Genomic DNA, 17753 nt, shown 5'->3' on the forward strand with positions numbered 1-17753 from the left:
GCTTCAGAAAAATTTTCAATGTAATTTTTAACCCGCTTACAATATCTCGTATGTCTCGATATTGGACTCAAACGAAAGATAAATTACAGCACTACGTTTTTAATCTTTTAAATTATGAAAAATTTGAGATTAAATACCCGAAAATACCCATAGAAATGCCTATAAGTACTTGCGATTTGGTTTGGAAAACTATATACCTCACGTATGTTAAATACCACTCGTGATAAATTTATCGTGATGTTTCAATATCTCGAGAACCTCGAGTTATGTGTAACACAAGGTCATTAAAATTAATATTAGATTGTATTCTTTGAAAAGTGTGTCCACGTTGGACGTATCTCTCGTCTTGTACAAAACGAGGTTATTCTTCATATTTCTTAATACACGAGTTAATCATACGTGTACAATTTGAGGTGATTTTTTCTAACAAATCAGGTATGGGGGTTGCTTTTCTAAAAAAATAATTTTTGGGATTATTATTTTAATAAGCCAATTCATTCACACGATTCTATTTTATATACTCAAATATGATAATATAAAATTTAAAAGTAATATTAACATAAAACAAATAGAAAAACAGATTAGAATTTATATAATATGGATAGTTAACAATAAAATATGTCTCTGTTGTTATAATATATTTAATTAATGATAATATAGTTTAAAAGTAATATTAACGTAAAACAATACAAAAACATATTAGAATTTATATAATATGAATAGTTAACAATAAAAATATGTCTGTATTGTTAAATATATTTAATTAATTTGATGTCATGAATTAATTGAATATCAAATCCACTAAAAAAGATTAAAATATTCTTAATATAACTTTCCCATCAGTCTTGATGAAAAGAGAACGACGATTTGACGTTCTTTGGATAAACACGTCGGTGCCCCAATTGGATAAATGATCTCTTTTCTTTATTTGGATAAATTATCTCTTAAACCTCATAATAAGTAGAATAGTATATTTATTAAATATACATTAATAGTTTACGGTGCAATGATAAAATAACTTCCTTTAAAGCAAAATTTTAGTTGATATTTGGACTATCCTTCGCTCCTCCCTATGCTAGGAAGACTGATAAATTCACTTAAAACAATGCTTAGAAAATAGGGTTTCAGAAAATAATTTCCGATTTTAGAAACATACTTTTTTGACATAAATCAACATTAATTTGAATTTAGGAATATTATTGCATGTCAATATAATTTTAATCCGGAAGTTCTGAAATGTGAAAAGAAATCATGATTTTACAAAATTTCAAGTTTTATCATAATTATTTTCATTAGAGATAAGGGAGGGATAAATTGCTTTAATTTGAATTTAAAATTTAAGATTAATTACTATTACTTTGATTTGAATTTAAATTTAAATCAAATTTAAATAATAAATATTAAAAAATATAAAATATTTATCAGAGTAAACTATATTTTTAATACTCCAATTATCATTTTTGTTCTTTTTTAACCATTCAAATATATTTAAAAAAAATCATACTTCACATTACCTTTTGAATTTATTTCAATCACCCACTATTAAAAAATTAATATAACTATTGATGTAATAATTTTTAGTGATGTAAAATCATTTTATGATGAAACATAAATATGAATTGTAATTTTTAATAATGAATTATCGGAATAAAATTAAAATTAAATGTTAAATTAAAAATAATTAAAACAAAAAATATTAATAATAATAAATATATTTAAATGTTTAATTTATCTCATTTATTATTATGTCAGTGACTTGGATTAGACGTTTATACAATATGATGAAATAATCAAGTCAGAGATACGCTTCACAACGAAATGGAGGTGTGGAGCCCTACTGAGTGGTGTTGGCCTCGGCCGAAGCTAATCTCCTGCAGATTCTGCTTTTTTTTCGTATTTGATGAGTGTATATCATTAAGTACAATACCAGCAATTTAAAAGCGTGTTTTCATTCTGAGATTCATTAATGGAACATATTACAGTAAATACATGATAAATCACAAATGCAAATGCAAATGCAAGCAGCTTTTTCAAACCACACTAGTAATTGAGCTGAGTGCAGGTGTGTTTACAAACACGAGGCGAGTCTCCTCTTTCTACTGAATTTATCAAAACACGCCTTCAGCCTTCATTATAAATAATCACTTTCCTGTACTCTACATGTACCTGTGTGTAGATGTATTAATGCATTGCTCGTAGTGTACAAATGGAGTTTACGAACCTATAGTATAAAAATCCAAGAATCCCAACACCTTCTTTTGGGGCCCTCAGTTCGTGTCTTTATCTAAAACTTTTTGTCCTTGTTTCCCAATTTTTCCCTCTCCCTTTATAGGTTCTCCACTCACCATCCATGTCTTCTTCTTCTGAAGATGTTAATGGCGGTAGAGCAAGAAGAGGTGGTGGTGATTTCGGAGCCCCATCTTTCACTCGTAGACGTGCCAATCACGAAATATGGCCTGGACCCTTTGTTGAAGATCTTGTTGTCCAAGTTGCCATTGATGCTTCTCGTTCTCGTGGCCGCCTCGCAGCTGCTGCTGCACTTGCCAATATGTTTCAGGTAGGCTTTTTCTTTGTTTCGTTTTTAAAATTTTCCCTGGTTTATTTTAACAAAAATAGAATTGATCGAATTGAGGTATTCTTGAACCTTTTTCTTTGTTTATTTCAATCTTCATGGCATTGAAATGACATTAGGAGGAAGGTAGCCAAGTTTTTTATAAATGACTAAATCTTATTCTGGTAAAAAATATCGTTTGAACCCTGAAATTGTGCCTGATATTATCCCAGATTCTGGTACACAGATATTAGACATTTACCCTTTTTTCCCCTACTTAAAAAAATACCATATACTGAAAATGAGTCCAGAGCGAATCCAGATTTTATACTGTCAAATCTTGGATGAAGGCATGAAGCAGTGGTAGCATCCAAGGGGAAACTGCCTTAGGTAAGGGAACTGACTACCGATGGGTCCATTTTTCTAACAAATTTGTCCCTTTCTGGATGTTGTAGTATTTATGCATCATGACCCTTTTTAAAGGTCTGGGGCAAAATCCTTCCAACTTTATTGACTCACCTTTGTTTATTTATCAACTGGTACAATATCCATGGGATTCTTTCCCTAATGCTAAATTGGAGAAAGAGACCTTTGAGCCCTACCCCTTCTAGTATTTTAGCATGATTTAAGGCATGGTCCCTTTTACTTTGATTGTCTCTGACCTTGCTCAACTAAAGTCGTAACATTTCCATATTTGGTTAGCATTGGATATGCCCGAAATTTCTTCGACACTAATGGGAACTTTGCCTTCTTCTTTTATATATTATTGTATTCAAGGGTTTTAGCCTTTAGGTCTAGGTACTGCCCTCTCTCTCTTCCCAAGTTGCAGCATGGTCAGAGCTTCATGGTTCAATCGGGTATTACAGTAATAACAATTAATGTCTGTCATTTCCTGTGTCATACGAGAGATCAGGCGCTGGTGCAGATCATTAGCACAGTCAAGTCATAAGAAGCTTTAACGCTGGCGCATGTCCAGAAAAAATGAAGAAATATGTGATTCAAAGCTTTTGCTTAAGGCTTTCATTATGATTTCTTTAACTATTGGTTGGGTGTTTATTAAAAGGATGAGAATTCGAGTCAAAAGCCAGCATGTGCGAATGCCGAAAGGCAAAAAAGGACATGGAGCCCATTCGCTTAAATCATGATCTGGATGGGCCTCCCGAATTACTGCAACTTGAAACAATATATATATAAATAATGTAGAATACTAGTAGTATGGGGGGTTTAGGAGTCTAACAAATAGCAGAAAAAAAGTAAAAAGATTATTTGGTTCTCTGCTTTTAACGAGACAGTCCTTCCTTGGAAATGAAAGAGAAGCTTGGTTCTTATTATCAAATGGGCACGCCTGAAAGTTGCCAATGCCGATCTTATTTTATGATTTTAAATGTTGTTTAATGGACCACAGCTAATAGCCTCCCTTGACTTTTTCCTTTCCTCTCTCTTTTAACTCATAAAACTGAAGATATACAAAAAAAAAACTATATTCCAACTTCATTTTCATGTTCCAACCCGAAGCAGCACACAGCTAAAACGAAACCAAGGGAAAAATATGGCCAGCTTTCGAAGAAGAAAGCTGTCACCCTCTCCCTGCTTTAGGTTACTAGATTGTCTCTTAAATTTTATACTAATAATATACAACTCCATGCTACAAGACAAAGTTGATTCAACGCAAACTGATATCTTCGAAATATGGGAAAACAGGAACCAAATTGTCAAAAACAAAACGGTACTCGTCACAGGTCTGTCTTCACCCCCGCTGACAACTGAACCTCGAAAACAAGTTTCGCTTTCTCTACAGTTCCTGTGCCTATAGTCTATCACTGCTCAGCTTTGTCTCTAGCGTTATTAAAATAATACAAAGTCTCTATCCCGCATGCCATGGCTGATCCAACTGTTTATTTCTTAAACTGAAACCTTTTTTCTTCGATACATGCTGCTGCTGTTTCATCTACCATCCTTTACTAGAGCCGTAGGTAAAGCCAATTTTAATTATTATATTACCTTTTGCGTAATTTTCTCCGTTTTTTGTTCAGTGGTTCTTATCAACTTTTCTTGCACGTTCTCTGCCTTTTTTTGGTTTAACATTATTTCTGCCTTTCTTTTTGCAAGTTGTAGTCTTGTAGCCCTAAACTTTTTACAGATTTGACGTGGCATGACTTCATAATTTGTACTTTCGTTTTTTCTTTTTTCTTTTGCTTTTCTGACGTGGAATAATATCATGCAGGTTTGTTCCACGTGGCATGCTGTATCTCGATCTGATCCATTATGGCAACGTCTCACCGGCGTTATATGGGGACGGACCCGTCGTATGCACGACTCGTGGCGTGAGGAATACATGTTTCGTCATCGAACGGCGCATAATTTTCGTGCTGGGACATCAGTTTACGATACCCTCCATTTTGATTTATCCGGCGTAGAGAATCCCGATGGGCTGTCGTGCCGTTGTCTCACCTTGTCTGACACTCACCTCGCTTGCGGATTTGCCGATGGTGTCGTAAGACTTTTCGACCTCGCCACCCGTCAACAGGTAGGTACCTTCCATCCTCACCCCCGCGATCGTTTCGGCCGCTTCTCACGTGCTGTATCCGGCATTATCATAAAGGATCCAACAATCATTTTCGCCACTTTGGATGGTGACATACACGTGGCGATCATAGACGGAGAGCCCCTTGCACGCACGGCCCATTTGGGGAATGTAGTGAACGACGGTGCATTGGTGGACTTCACCGGGTGCGGGCGCTGGTGGGTGGGTCTTTACGCAGGCGTTCCGGGTCGTGCTGTCCACGTTTGGGACGGTAACACTGAAGAGCTACTCTACGTAAACACAAACCTGACCGACCCAGAAGCCGTAATAGGATGGCACACGTTGACCGAGTTGACCGACACCATCGGCCGAGTTCGGGTGACGAGTCAGGAATCGGCGGTTGCCTGCACGGGTTTAAGATACATGGTTCTTGGCTTGAGAAACCCGGAGTTTCCATTACACGATCGGGAGTGCAGGAGAGGACTCACAGTGACGTCGTTCGACACCAACAGCGAGGCGTTCATCATGGTGGACAACCGTGGGTTGGCAATAGTTCGCCGTGTGGATACACTAGAGGAGGTTTGCCGATTCAACACAAGGCAGAGGAACGTCAACGTCATGGGTTGCATGAACCTGGGGTACGCGCTAATGTGTTCGGGGGTGTAATAAGGGTGTGGGAAATAGAGCAGGGTCGCTCTTTGTATAGTCTGGACGAGAATATAGAGGGTGTCAACGCCATGGTGGCAGATGATACACACGTGGCAGCAGCGGGTAGTGACACGAGGATACACCTATGGGATTTTGGTGCACGGTAGGATTAAGATTCTAAGCGGTTTAGGGCGTAGGATAAAAGCTTAGGGTTTAGGGAGAGCCATTGTACTTTAGGGTAGTGACATATCGAAAGGGAACGTTGTCTGTTGTCTCTTTCGAGGTGTGTCTTTAATTTAATGTGTATGTACTTTGGGTTTAGATTTTAGATATATTTCGTGGGGAAGGGAAACTGCCAAGAAAATCTGGTTTCTTTAATTTTTTTAGTTAAGGATAGAATGGGATTTTTGCAATTGGGGGTAGGTGGGTTTCTTTCTTCCTTTTGTTAGTCTTTTGGTTTCTGGGGGAGGTTTATTTCTGATTTTATGTATTCTTTGTTTTAGTAAAAGAATGCATTCTTTGGGACTAAACAAGAAGCTAAACTTGTTCCTTTCGCTTTTATCTTATCTACTTTGAAGGTTATATTATAATTGTTATGATAAGGTGACCGATTTATCTCTTATGTTTATATTTACGTATTTATTTTATTGATTTTAAAAAATATAATATACGATTATTTTTATATATTTAATTAATTATTATACGATTTGAATCATGGTTATTTTTATTTTTAATTAATTAATATATAATCACTACAGATTAATTATCGTTAATTAAGTAATGTGATGTTTTGGTACATCATATTCAGTCCTTATTATTTTATATTATCTTAATTTAATTATATTTTAATAAATTAAAATATATTTAATAATTTAAAGTAATAATATAATATATTTAGTAAATAGATATACTTTGATAAGTTAAAGCAATAATAATAAAATATATTTTTAAACTTTAAATAAGAATAAAATATATTTTTAAACTTTAAATAAGAATAAAATATACCTTTTAAATAAAAATAAAAATAAAATACTTTTTAATTAATTTAATAATAAAAATATATTTAATAAGTTTAAAGTTAATATATATATATATATATTCAAGTTAAGTACTTATATTTTATATATAAAGTATACATCATGATGTTTATTTTAGACCAAACATTTATTTTGGTTTAATGGTTGGATACATGTTTGGTTTCTCAAGTGACCCAGATTCATATGCATTTGAGTGACACGTGATATCATTCGATTGAAGAATTAAATTTATTTTAATTCATTAAAATATGACTAAATTGAGAGAATATATAAATAATAGAGAATATTATACTAAAATAAAAATAGCCATATATTATGTTTTAAAATCAATAAAAAAAAAACAAAATACAAATAAAAGCGATGAATCATATACTTAATCTTATATTATATATATCATGTTGCAATGGATCTAATTTATATAAAGATATGCATTTTACGATGAAAAACATAAAGGATTTGTATTTTATGTAATAGAAATCTCGAAAAGGTATTATTTATTATAGATATAATCTACATTTTTAACAAATGAAATCTAGTTTAAATTATTTATATAAATTGGCCACAGTGCCGGCTCTCAGAGGAACACTTTGAGCAACCGCTTAGTGTCTCTAATTTTTTTTTGTTTTTAAAATTAGGACTTTTAATTTTTATATTTATAATTAAGATCCTTAATTTTTATAATTTCATAAAATTTTTAATTTTAACTCTATTTTACTATTTGTGTTATTAATTCATCCGATATTGAATCAAATTTACCATTTTTTATATTTATAATTACGACCCTAATTTTTATAATTTCATAAAATATTTACTTTTTGACTTTCTTTTTCATTTCTCTTATTTATTCATTTAATTTTGAATTAAATTTAATCATGTTTTTCTTTTTCTTCAAATCTTATTCTACAATTTATCAAATATTATTTATTTAGTCTTTTTCATTCACGATCTAGCAATAAAATAATATACAATTCTTTTTATTTATTTTATTTAAAAATCATGCTATGTATCATACATGCATTCATTTTTTTTCTATTTATTCTCTTTTAGTTGTATTTAATGTGTTTTCTTAGTAAAGTAATAAAAATAATATATTTTCACAAAATTTAATCATTTTTCTACGATTTATTTATGTAATATTGAATTAATTGTTCAAAGTAATGAAATATACTTTTATTTTATAAATGTATATTTTTGAGTTTTGGTTCAGGACCCCAAATGTCTGTGACGGCTTTGATCGGCCAAAATTTGAATAATAATAAAATTAAAAAAGCTAGTCTAATTATTGATAAATACATAAAATTCAATTGTTGGTTTTTTAGTTAATTTGTTGGATACATGTGATTGAATTGGCCCGGTTTTTACTAATTATTTAGAGTATAAAATATTAAAAAGTAAGATACAGAAATAATTATTAAATTATATTAAAATGATTTTTCTTTTCACAACTGAAATAATTATTAGATTAATTGGGATTTTTTTAATATTATGTTTAGCCAAAACTACTATAAATATTGAACTTCACTTTTGTTCTAAACCCACCAAAGAAAATTGAGGACTTGTCTCACACTTGGTCTCTTAAACCATTTAGAATTTGTTGAGTATTTTTGTCGAGATTCTTTGTTGTTTTCCAATATTGTTTTATAACAAAAGAATTGGTTGAATTTTAGTAGACACATTATACGGCACAATATTATTAAAAACAATATCCAACTCACACCACTTCAACCAGCAATGTCCCCCAGGGATGGATAGCTTTAAACACAGATGGATCTGTATATAACATCACAGGCAGAAGCTCCATTAGTGGTGTTTTCCGTGATGAAGATGGCTCTTGGATCACTCGTTCCATCGGTATCAAAGACCCGCTCCAAGCTGGTCTACACATTGCTTGGTCCCTTGGTTTTGAATTCTTACAGGTTCAATCGGATTGCTCAGCGGCTGTGGTCCTAATCAACTTTCCTGAAGCTCACAACAACAATCAATCCCTTATCTGTGCCATTGACTCTCTTCGACGCCGTGGATGGGCGACTGACGTCATTTGGATTCCCCGCCACCATGCAAACAAAGTTGCAGATACACCACCAGCGCTATGACCTAACCATACATGATGATCCTCCTCGATCTATTCTCCCACTTTTATCCCAAGAAGCTATCTCCTCTATTGTAAAGCCTACTGAGGCTAATATTTAGTTAGTTTCCTCTCTCTCAAATCTAATATTTAGTTAGTGTTTACAGGGAATAGATGAATTAGTGTTTAAGAATATGGCCTTGCAGCGTTCCAAGCATACTTAATTTCCGGCCATTATCATTGGTAGTCATTCATTTTAATTTATACGAAGACTTTATTAGGGGTGTATCCTGAGCGATCGCTCAAGGCTCCACCTTTTATAGGATCTCTAATCTTTTTACAGCATTTTTTATTTTTATAATTAAGTCTTTTAATTTTTTTAATTTTAATTTATTATTTTATAATTGAAGTTCCTAATTTTCATAATCCTACATTTTATATTTGTAATTGAGCCTTTTAATTTTTTTCAATATCAACTTTTTACATTTACAATTGATGACCCTAAGTTTTTCAATCCCACTTTGCATCTTTATAATTGAACTTCTAATTTTTTTAATCTCATTTTTTTATTTTTATAATTGAGGCCCCTAATTTTTTCAATCTCATTTTTTATTTTTATAATTGAGGCCCCTAATTTTTTAATCTCACTGTTACAATATCAGAACGATTATCATCAAACAAATATACACGATCAAAAAAGAAAAACAAAGAACGCTAAGATTTACGTGGAAAACGCAAAAGGAAAAAACCATGGGCAGATGAGAAGAATTTTACTAATATGAAGGAAGAAAATACAAGAAAATTTTGGAGAAAGATAAACTTGATATCTAATTGTTACCATTAGTATCTATGTATAGGGATAGATACCGGAAACTTATAAAGTAGAAATATACTTAAAAGAAAAATAAATTTTCTAATTCTAATCAAACTAGGTTTCTTACTTTCCCCAAATAGCTTAATTAATTTATGTCACTTTGAATTCGAGTCAAATTCTAACACTCACTTTTACTTTTATAATTGAGGTCCCTAATTTTTTCAATCTCACTTTTTACTTTCAAAATGAGGTATCTAATCTTTTTAATCTCACTTTTTACCTTTATAATTGAGGTTCCTAATGTTTTCAATTATACTTTTTACTTTATAATTTATGCCCCTAATTTAATCATCTTATCTATGATTTATTAGTGTAATATTAAATTAATTATTCAAAGTAATAAAATATACTTTCGTTTTATAATCGAAGTCATTGTATGGAGATTTCATTTGTTGTTGAATTGTACTTACAACACCGATGTACACCGGTTGGTTTTGATGCATGGATTGGTCAAACTTTTCTAGAAAAGGGGTTTCCATTTGCAAAATCTAATAAGTGCAACGAATATGGGGCTCTTATTACAATACTTTCTGCTAAAATGCTTGCTCTTCTTAATTCTCCCTCCTTTTTCTGCTCAACATGTTTCCCCAATGCAGCGACCTTGCTTGGATTTTGAACCATCAGCTTTGTTGCAGTTAGAGGAAAGCTTCGTTCTGAACCGATCCGCTTCTGCTTTTTCAAAAGATGATTCATGGAAGCTTGAAGAATGGATTGAAGGGGATTGCTGCTCTTGGGATGGCGTTGAGTGTGTTGGCAATACTGGTCACGTTATCGGACTTGATCTCAGCAGCAGCTTCCTTTATGGTTATATCGACTCCAACAGCAGCCTTTTCCAGCTCCATCACCTTACAAGGCTCAATCTATCGGACAATGACTTCTATGGCTCCGAAATCCCTTCTGCAATTGGGAATCTTTCAATGCTATCCCAATTAGACCTCTCAAACTCGGTCTTTTCAGGTCAAAATTCCATATGAAGTTTTACAGTTGTCGAAGTTGGTGATACTTGATCTCTCCAGGAATCATAATCTAGAGCTCCGAAACCCAAACCTGAAAAGCTTAGCGGAGAGGTTGGTCAATCTGGAGCATCTTGATCTTGACGGAGTAATCGCTTCTTCAGTGGTACCTCGAAGCTTGGCAAGTATGTCTTCTTTGACATATCTCTCGCTTAGGTCCTGTGAGTTGCATGGTGAATTTCCTAACGAGGTTTTTCAACTGCCTCACTTCCCTCTCATTAGCTTACAATGACTTTAGTCCGACCACTTTGTCCTGGCTTGGTACGTTATGTTGGATCATAAACTTGATCCATTATGGGAGCCTAAACCCAAACTCAAACTAAATTGATGTCATTACTTACATCATTTAATTAAAGATGTCATTGCTTACATCATTTAATTAATGATGTCATTGCTTACATCAATTTAGTTAGGTGAGAGTTAGATATTTGTTGAATTTGTAATGGTTTAAATTAGTTTATTTGTGTGGTGTAGGATTGTTCTTGAGTAGTATAAATACCCCTTCCCATTTTAGTTTTAAGCATCAAGAAAAAAAAATTAAGAGCTTCTAAGTGAGTGAAGAAGCAAAGTCTTATAAGAGTGAGTTGTAGTTCTTGTTTTTGAGTAAGAGTACTCTTGTAATATTTGTTTGAGTTTCAATAAAAGTTGTTTGTGTGAGTGTTTTATTTCCAACAAAGTGGCATCAGAGAGTTGGAAAGATCGAAGGTCTCGACGAGAGGAATACGACGCCGTCAGAATTTTCTCAATCTGAGTTCTGACGCACCGCCACGCACCGCCACGCACCGCCGGAAGACTGCTGCCAGAAAATCGAGTTGACTCACCGAGTTGAGCCGATTCAGCCGAGTTGGAGCCCTTGACCGAGTTGTCCAAGTCCCTCCAAAGTTTTTTTTTTCATCGTTCCGGATTCATCCGTGCAATCGGATTTTACAAAATCTCATTATATTGAGAGATATGGCAAATGGTATGGCACCATTCCAAGTTCCGACACTCAACAACAACAACTACGACAATTGGAGTATCAAAATGAAGGCACTTCTTGGATCACAAGATGTGTGGGATATCATAGAGAAAGGCTATAATGAGCCTGCGGATGATGATGTTTTTGCTACTCTTACACCAGATCAAAAGACAACTTTGAAGGATTCAAGAAAGAGAGACAAGAAGGCTCTCTACCTCATCTATCAAGCATTAGATGATGATGGTTTTGAAAAGATTTCAAGTGCAAGCTCTAGCAAGGAAGCGTGGGAGAAGCTGCAAACCTCTTATAAAGGATCCGAGCAAGTGAAGAAGGTTCGTCTCCAAACATTAAGAGGTGAATTCGAATCCTTAACATGAAAGCATCTGAGTCTATTTCAGATTATTTCTCAAGAGTAGTAGCTGTTTCTAATCAATTAAAAAGAAATGGTGAAAAGTTAGACGATGTGAGGATAATAGAGAAGATACTCCGTTCGTTGGATCCCAAATTTGAGCACATCGTCGTGACGATTGAAGAAACTAAAGACTTGGAAGAAATGAAGATCGAACAGCTCCAAGGATCATTGCAAGCATACGAAGAGAAGCATAAAAAGAAGCATGAGTTTACTGAGCAACTCCTCAAGCTGCAACTCAAGGATATGCATGAGAGCCAACGCAATGATAGAAACCAACGTGGCCAAGGCAGAGGTAGAGGCCATGGACGAGGTGGAAGTCGAGGTCGTGGACGAGGCTGGAATTACAACAATAACAATTCCAACAACAACTATGAGAAAGGAGAAAGCTCAACACGAGGCCGTGGAAGAATTAATCCAAACTCAAAGTATGACAAATCTCAAATTCGATGTTATAATTGTCAAAATTTGGGCATTATGCTTCAGAATGTAGAGCTCCCAACAACAAATTTGAGGAAAAGGCCAATTACGTGGAGGAAAAGACAGATGGCAAAGAAACTCTTCTTCTAGCACGAAAGGAAACTGATGGTGGCCAAGCAAATTCCTGGTATCTTGACAGTGGTGCAAGCAATCACATGTGTGGAAGGAAAGACATGTTTGTGGAGCTAGACGAGTCAGTAAGTGGAAATGTTTCGTTTGGAGATGATTCCACAATAGCAGTGAAAGGGAGAGGTAACATTCTTATCCGTTTGAAAGATGGGAGACATCAATTTATTTCAAATGTCTACTATGTGCCCAATATGAAAAGTAACATTTTAAGTTTAGGGCAACTAGTAGAGAAAGGTTATGATATTCATATGAATAATTATAATCTTTCTATAAAAGATGATAAGAATAACTTCATTGCTAAAGTGCCGATGTCAAAGAATAGAATGTTCTTGATCAACATACAAATGATGTTGCAAAGTGCCTGAAAGCTTGCTACAAAGATGCATCATGGCTTTGGCATCTTCGATTTGGGCATCTCAATTTTGGAGGTCTAGAGCTATTATCTAAGAAGGAGATGGTGAAAGGACTACCTCACATCAACCATCCTGACCAACTCTGTGAAGGGTGTCTAGTCGGAAACAATTCAGGAAAAGCTTTCCAAAGGAGTCAGAGACAAGAGCTAAGAAGCCACTTGAGCTCATCCATACCGATGTGTGGACCGATCAAGCCAAGCTCTCTCGGTAACAATAACTATTTTCTTCTCTTCATTGATGATTTTTCAAGAAAAACCTGGGTATATTTCTTGAAACAGAAGTCAGAAGTTTTTGAAGTCTTTAAGAAGTTCAAAGCAGCAGTGGAGAGAGAAAGCGGTAGAAAGATCAAAGCCATGAGATCCGATCGAGGTGGAGAATTTACTTCCAGGGAGTTTCAAGAGTTCTGTGAAGCAAATGGAATTCGTCGACCAATGACAGTTCCTAGATCCCCCCAGCAAAATGGTGTGGCAGAAAGAAAGAATAGAACAATCCTCGACATGGCACGAAGCATGCTCAAAAGCAAGAAACTACCCAAAGAATTTTGGGCGGAAGCAGTATCGTGTGCAGTCTACTTGTCAAATCGATCTCCAACAAGAAGTGTATGGGGAAAGACACCGCAAGAGGCATGGAGTGGAAGAAAGCCTGGCATTTCCCACTTGAGAATCTTTGGAAGTATAGCCCATGTTCACGTACCAGACGAGAGAAGAACGAAGCTTGATGATAAAAGCGAGAGTTTTATCTTCATCGGCTATGATGCTAATTCGAAGGGCTACAAGTTGTACAATCCAGACAATAAGAAGTTTGTGATTAGTCGAGATGTGGTCTTCAACGAAGAAGGAGAATGGGATTTTAACTCTCATACAGATGACTTCAATTTCTTTCCTCAGTTTGAAGAAGATGAGCAGACAATAAGGGAGCAACTAGATGAATCTCAACAAGAGCTTGCAACTCCACCCACTTCACCAACATCAACCACTCAAGGAGACTCATCACCTTCTCATCATCAAGTGGGAGTCAAAGTGAAAGAGTTGTGCAACGCACAAGAAGCCTTAGAGATCTCTATGAGGTAACTGAACGACAAGATAATCTTACATTATTTTGTCTGTTTGCCGATTGTGAACCAGTGAGCTTTCAAGAAGCGGTACAAGAAAAGAAATGGAGAGATGCGATGGACGAAGAAATCAAGGCCATCGAGAAGAATGACACATGGGAACTTACCTCACTTCCCAAGGGACATAAGGCGATAGGTGTCAAATGGGTGTACAAAACAAAGCAAAATGCCAAAGGAGAGATTGAAAGGCACAAGGCGAGGCTAGTTGCTAAAGGCTATAGTCAAAAGGCTGGAATTGACTATGATGAGGTATTTGCTCCTGTTGCTCGATTGGAGACTATCAGACTAATCATTTCTTTGGCAGCTCAAAACAAGTGGAAGATACAACAGATGGATGTAAAGTCCGCCTTCCTAAATGGAGTTCTTGAAGAGGAACTTTACATTCAGCAACCATCAGGCTATGAAGTCAAAGGGCATGAAGACAAGGTGTTGAAGTTGAAGAAGGCTCTTTACGGGCTAAACAAGCACCAAGGGCATGGAATAGCCGAATCGACAAGTACTTCCAAGAGAATGGTTTCAACAAATGTCCCTACGAGCATGCTCTATATCAAGATCAAAGATGAAGATATTTTGATCGTGTGCCTCTACGTGGACGATTTGATCTTCACTGGAAGCAACCCAAGCATGTTTAATGAATTCAAGGATGTGATGATGAAAGAATTCGAGATGACAGACATGGGGCTCATGGCGTACTACCTTGGCATTGAAGTTAAGCAACAAAATGATGGAATTTTCATTTCACAGGAAAGCTATGCAAAGGAGATACTGAAGAAGTTCAAGATGGAGAACTGTAAGCCAATAAGCACACCGGCAGAATACGGGATCAAGATGACCAAACATGAAGAAGGCGAAAGTGTAGATCCAACATTCTTCAAAAGTTTGGTAGGAAGTCTACGCTATCTAACTTGCACGAGACCCGATATTCTTCACGCAGTTGGATTGGTTAGTCGCTACATGGAATCCCCAACAACCATCCATTTTAAAGCTGCAAAGAGAATTCTTCGCTATCTGAAAGGTACAATTGACTTTGGCTTGTTCTATTCAGTTTCTAATGATTACAAGCTTGTTGGATATAGCGATAGTGATTGGGGTGGAGACATAGATAATCGAAGGAGCACTACTGGATTCGTATTTTTCATGGGAGATATTGCATTCACATGGATGTCAAAGAAACAACCGATTGTCACATTGTCCACTTGTGAAGCGGAATATGTTGCTGCTACCTCATGTGTTTGTCATGCAATTTGGCTTAGAAATCTATTGAAGGAGATTGGTTTGATACAAGAAGAGCCTACCAAGGTTTGTGTCGACAACAAGTCAGCCATTGCCTTAGCGAAGAATCCAGTATTCCATGATCGAAGCAAGCACATTGATATTCGCTACCACTATATAAGGGAGTGTGTTGCAAGAAAAGATGTGGAAGTTGAATATGTGAAGTCACAAGATCAAGTTGCTGATATTTTTACCAAGCCACTGACCAGCGAAGACTTCTTAAGATTAAGGAACCTACTAGGGGTCACGAGATCAAGTTTAAGGGAGGGTGTTGGATCATAAACTTGATCCATTATGGGAGCCTAAACCCAAACTCAAACTAAATTGATGTCATTACTTACATCATTTAATTAAAGATGTCATTGCTTACATCATTTAATTAATGATGTCATTGCTTACATCAATTTAGTTAGGTGAGAGTTAGATATTTGTTGAATTTGTAATGGTTTAAATTAGTTTATTTGTGTGGTGTAGGATTGTTCTTGAGTAGTATAAATACCCCTTCCCATTTTAGTTTTAAGCATCAAGAAAAAAATTAAGAGCTTCTAAGTGAGTGAAGAAGCAAAGTCTTATAAGAGTGAGTTGTAGTTCTTGTTTTTGAGTAAGAGTACTCTTGTAATATTTGTTTGAGTTTCAATAAAAGTTGTTTGTGTGAGTGTTTTATTTCCAACACGTTATCCAAACTCACTCTTTTGGATGTAGCTGATGTAGCTTCCACAAACTCGTATGGAGACATCCTACCTTCTCTAATAAACCTTACTAGTCTTGCAGATCTTCGACTTCTTCAAAATCAATTTTCCAGCCAAATCCCATCTTGGTTTGGAAATCTTACTCGGCTGACCAATTTGGAACTTGGTGACAATAACTTTTGGGGTTTGGTACCAGAATCGATATTTACTCTAACAAAGCTTTATTCTCTTCATTTAGTGAATAATCACCTCAGCAGCTCCTCCAAATTAGGATCCTTTCTAAATCTTAAAAGCCTCAAGGGGCTCCAACTGTCTGGCAATAAGTTTTCATTTGTCACCACACCTGTTATGAATGCGACTGTTCCCAAGTTCACAAATCTAACATTGGGTTCATGCAACTTAATTGAGTTCCCAGATTTTCTTTGGGGTCAAGACGAATTGGACTATCTGGATCTTTCTGATAACAAAATCCACAGGCTTATCCCCAAATGGATATGGGGCTTATCTGCTCAAACTCTTCAAGCTTTAACTTTAAGAGGAAACTTCTTTACAGGGTTCCACCAACCAGCTGTTGTGTCCCTCCATGGACCAATCTAAGATTTTTGGACCTAAGCTCTAACAAGCTACGAGGGAGCCTTCCAGTTCCACCTGCTTCCATTTACTATTACCGTGTCTCAAACAACTTATTGACAGGAGAAATCTCATCAATTATCTGCAATCTGCCTTCCATATCTGTACTTGACATATCAAATAACGGCTTCAGTGGCACGCTTCCTCCATGTTTGGGCACTCTGAGCAAATCACTCACAGTACTAAATCTCCAAAACAACTTTCGATGCCCTATTCCTCAAGCATGTGAAAAAGGAAGCCAAGTGAAAGAGATTGACCTTAGCCAAAATCAACTGAAAGGACATATCCCGAGATCACTTGTCAACTGAAACATGCTAGAGTTTCTTAATTTGGGAAACAACCAATTTGAGGATATGTTTCCCTCTTGGTTGGGAAGGCTTCAAGAGTTGAAAGTTCTCAAGGCATAATGGATTTCATGGTGCAACCGGAAAACCAAAATCCAATGAGTTCCCCAAGTTGCGAATCCTTGATTTCTCCTTCAGTAAATTTGAAGGTGGTTTGCCAGCTCATCATTTCCGAGGATGGAAGGCCATGAAAATTGTTGATCTTGGCAACTTAAATTACTTGCAAGCAAGTTTCGGTTTTCGAGCACCAAGCCATACTCAATGACAATGACAGAGGCAGGCTTGGTAACGAAATACGAGAAGATTCAAGACATCTTGGTAGCCATTGATCTGTCAAGCAATAGATTTGAAGGAGGCATTCCACAAGACATTCAGATTTTAAAGGCAGTTCAATTCCTCAACCTTTCCAACGACTTGCTTTCAGGTCCGATTCCGTCATCATTGGCGAATCTGACACAACTGGAAGCTTTGGACCTTTCTCAGAACCAACTCTCAGGAGAGATCCCTCAAGAGCTAACGCAACTAAATTTCCTTGGATTTTTTAATGTCTCTGGTAATCAGTTGAACGGACCCATACCACAAGGCAACAGTTCGGCACGTTAG

The 17753-nt window shown here is 35.6% G+C and overlaps 2 protein-coding genes and 1 pseudogene across 2 annotated transcripts; all 3 read left to right on the forward strand.

Annotated features, from left to right (window-relative positions):
• Positions 1-2350: 2350 nt before the first annotated feature.
• On the forward strand, positions 2351-6083 carry LOC120146395 (annotated as a pseudogene).
• Positions 6084-10208: 4125 nt separating this feature from the next.
• On the forward strand, positions 10209-17114 carry LOC120146411 (receptor-like protein 53). Its single transcript, XM_039159979.1, has 4 exons — positions 10209-10659; positions 10733-10840; positions 16190-16536; positions 16653-17114. The coding sequence occupies exons 1-4, from the start codon at positions 10209-10211 to the stop codon at positions 17112-17114; spliced, it is 1368 nt and encodes a 455-aa protein (XP_039015910.1).
• Positions 17115-17417: 303 nt separating this feature from the next.
• Positions 17418-17753, forward strand: LOC120146412 (putative receptor like protein 25). Its single transcript, XM_039159980.1, has one exon. It carries the CDS (start codon positions 17418-17420, stop codon positions 17751-17753), a length of 336 nt encoding a protein of 111 aa, XP_039015911.1.

This window comes from Hibiscus syriacus, unplaced genomic scaffold (genome assembly GCF_006381635.1).
Source record: "Hibiscus syriacus cultivar Baekdansim isolate YM2019G1 unplaced genomic scaffold, ASM638163v2 tig00110925_pilon, whole genome shotgun sequence".
Taxonomy (NCBI): domain Eukaryota; kingdom Viridiplantae; phylum Streptophyta; class Magnoliopsida; order Malvales; family Malvaceae; genus Hibiscus; species Hibiscus syriacus.

What these genes read in the sequence shown, in the direction of transcription:
- LOC120146411 (XM_039159979.1), top strand. Translation starts at nt 10,209, where the DNA reads ATGGGGCTCTTATTACAATACTTTCTGCTAAAATGCTTGCTCTTCTTA. An exon ending in CTCAAACTCGGTCTTTTCAG is followed by an intron (nt 10,660 to 10,732) that starts GTCAAAATTCCA and finishes ATCATAATCTAG; the next exon opens with AGCTCCGAAACCCAAACCTG. An exon ending in GGTACCTCGAAGCTTGGCAA is followed by an intron (nt 10,841 to 16,189) that starts GTATGTCTTCTT and finishes TTTTGGATGTAG; the next exon opens with CTGATGTAGCTTCCACAAAC.
- LOC120146412 (XM_039159980.1), top strand. Translation starts at nt 17,418, where the DNA reads ATGACAGAGGCAGGCTTGGTAACGAAATACGAGAAGATTCAAGACATC.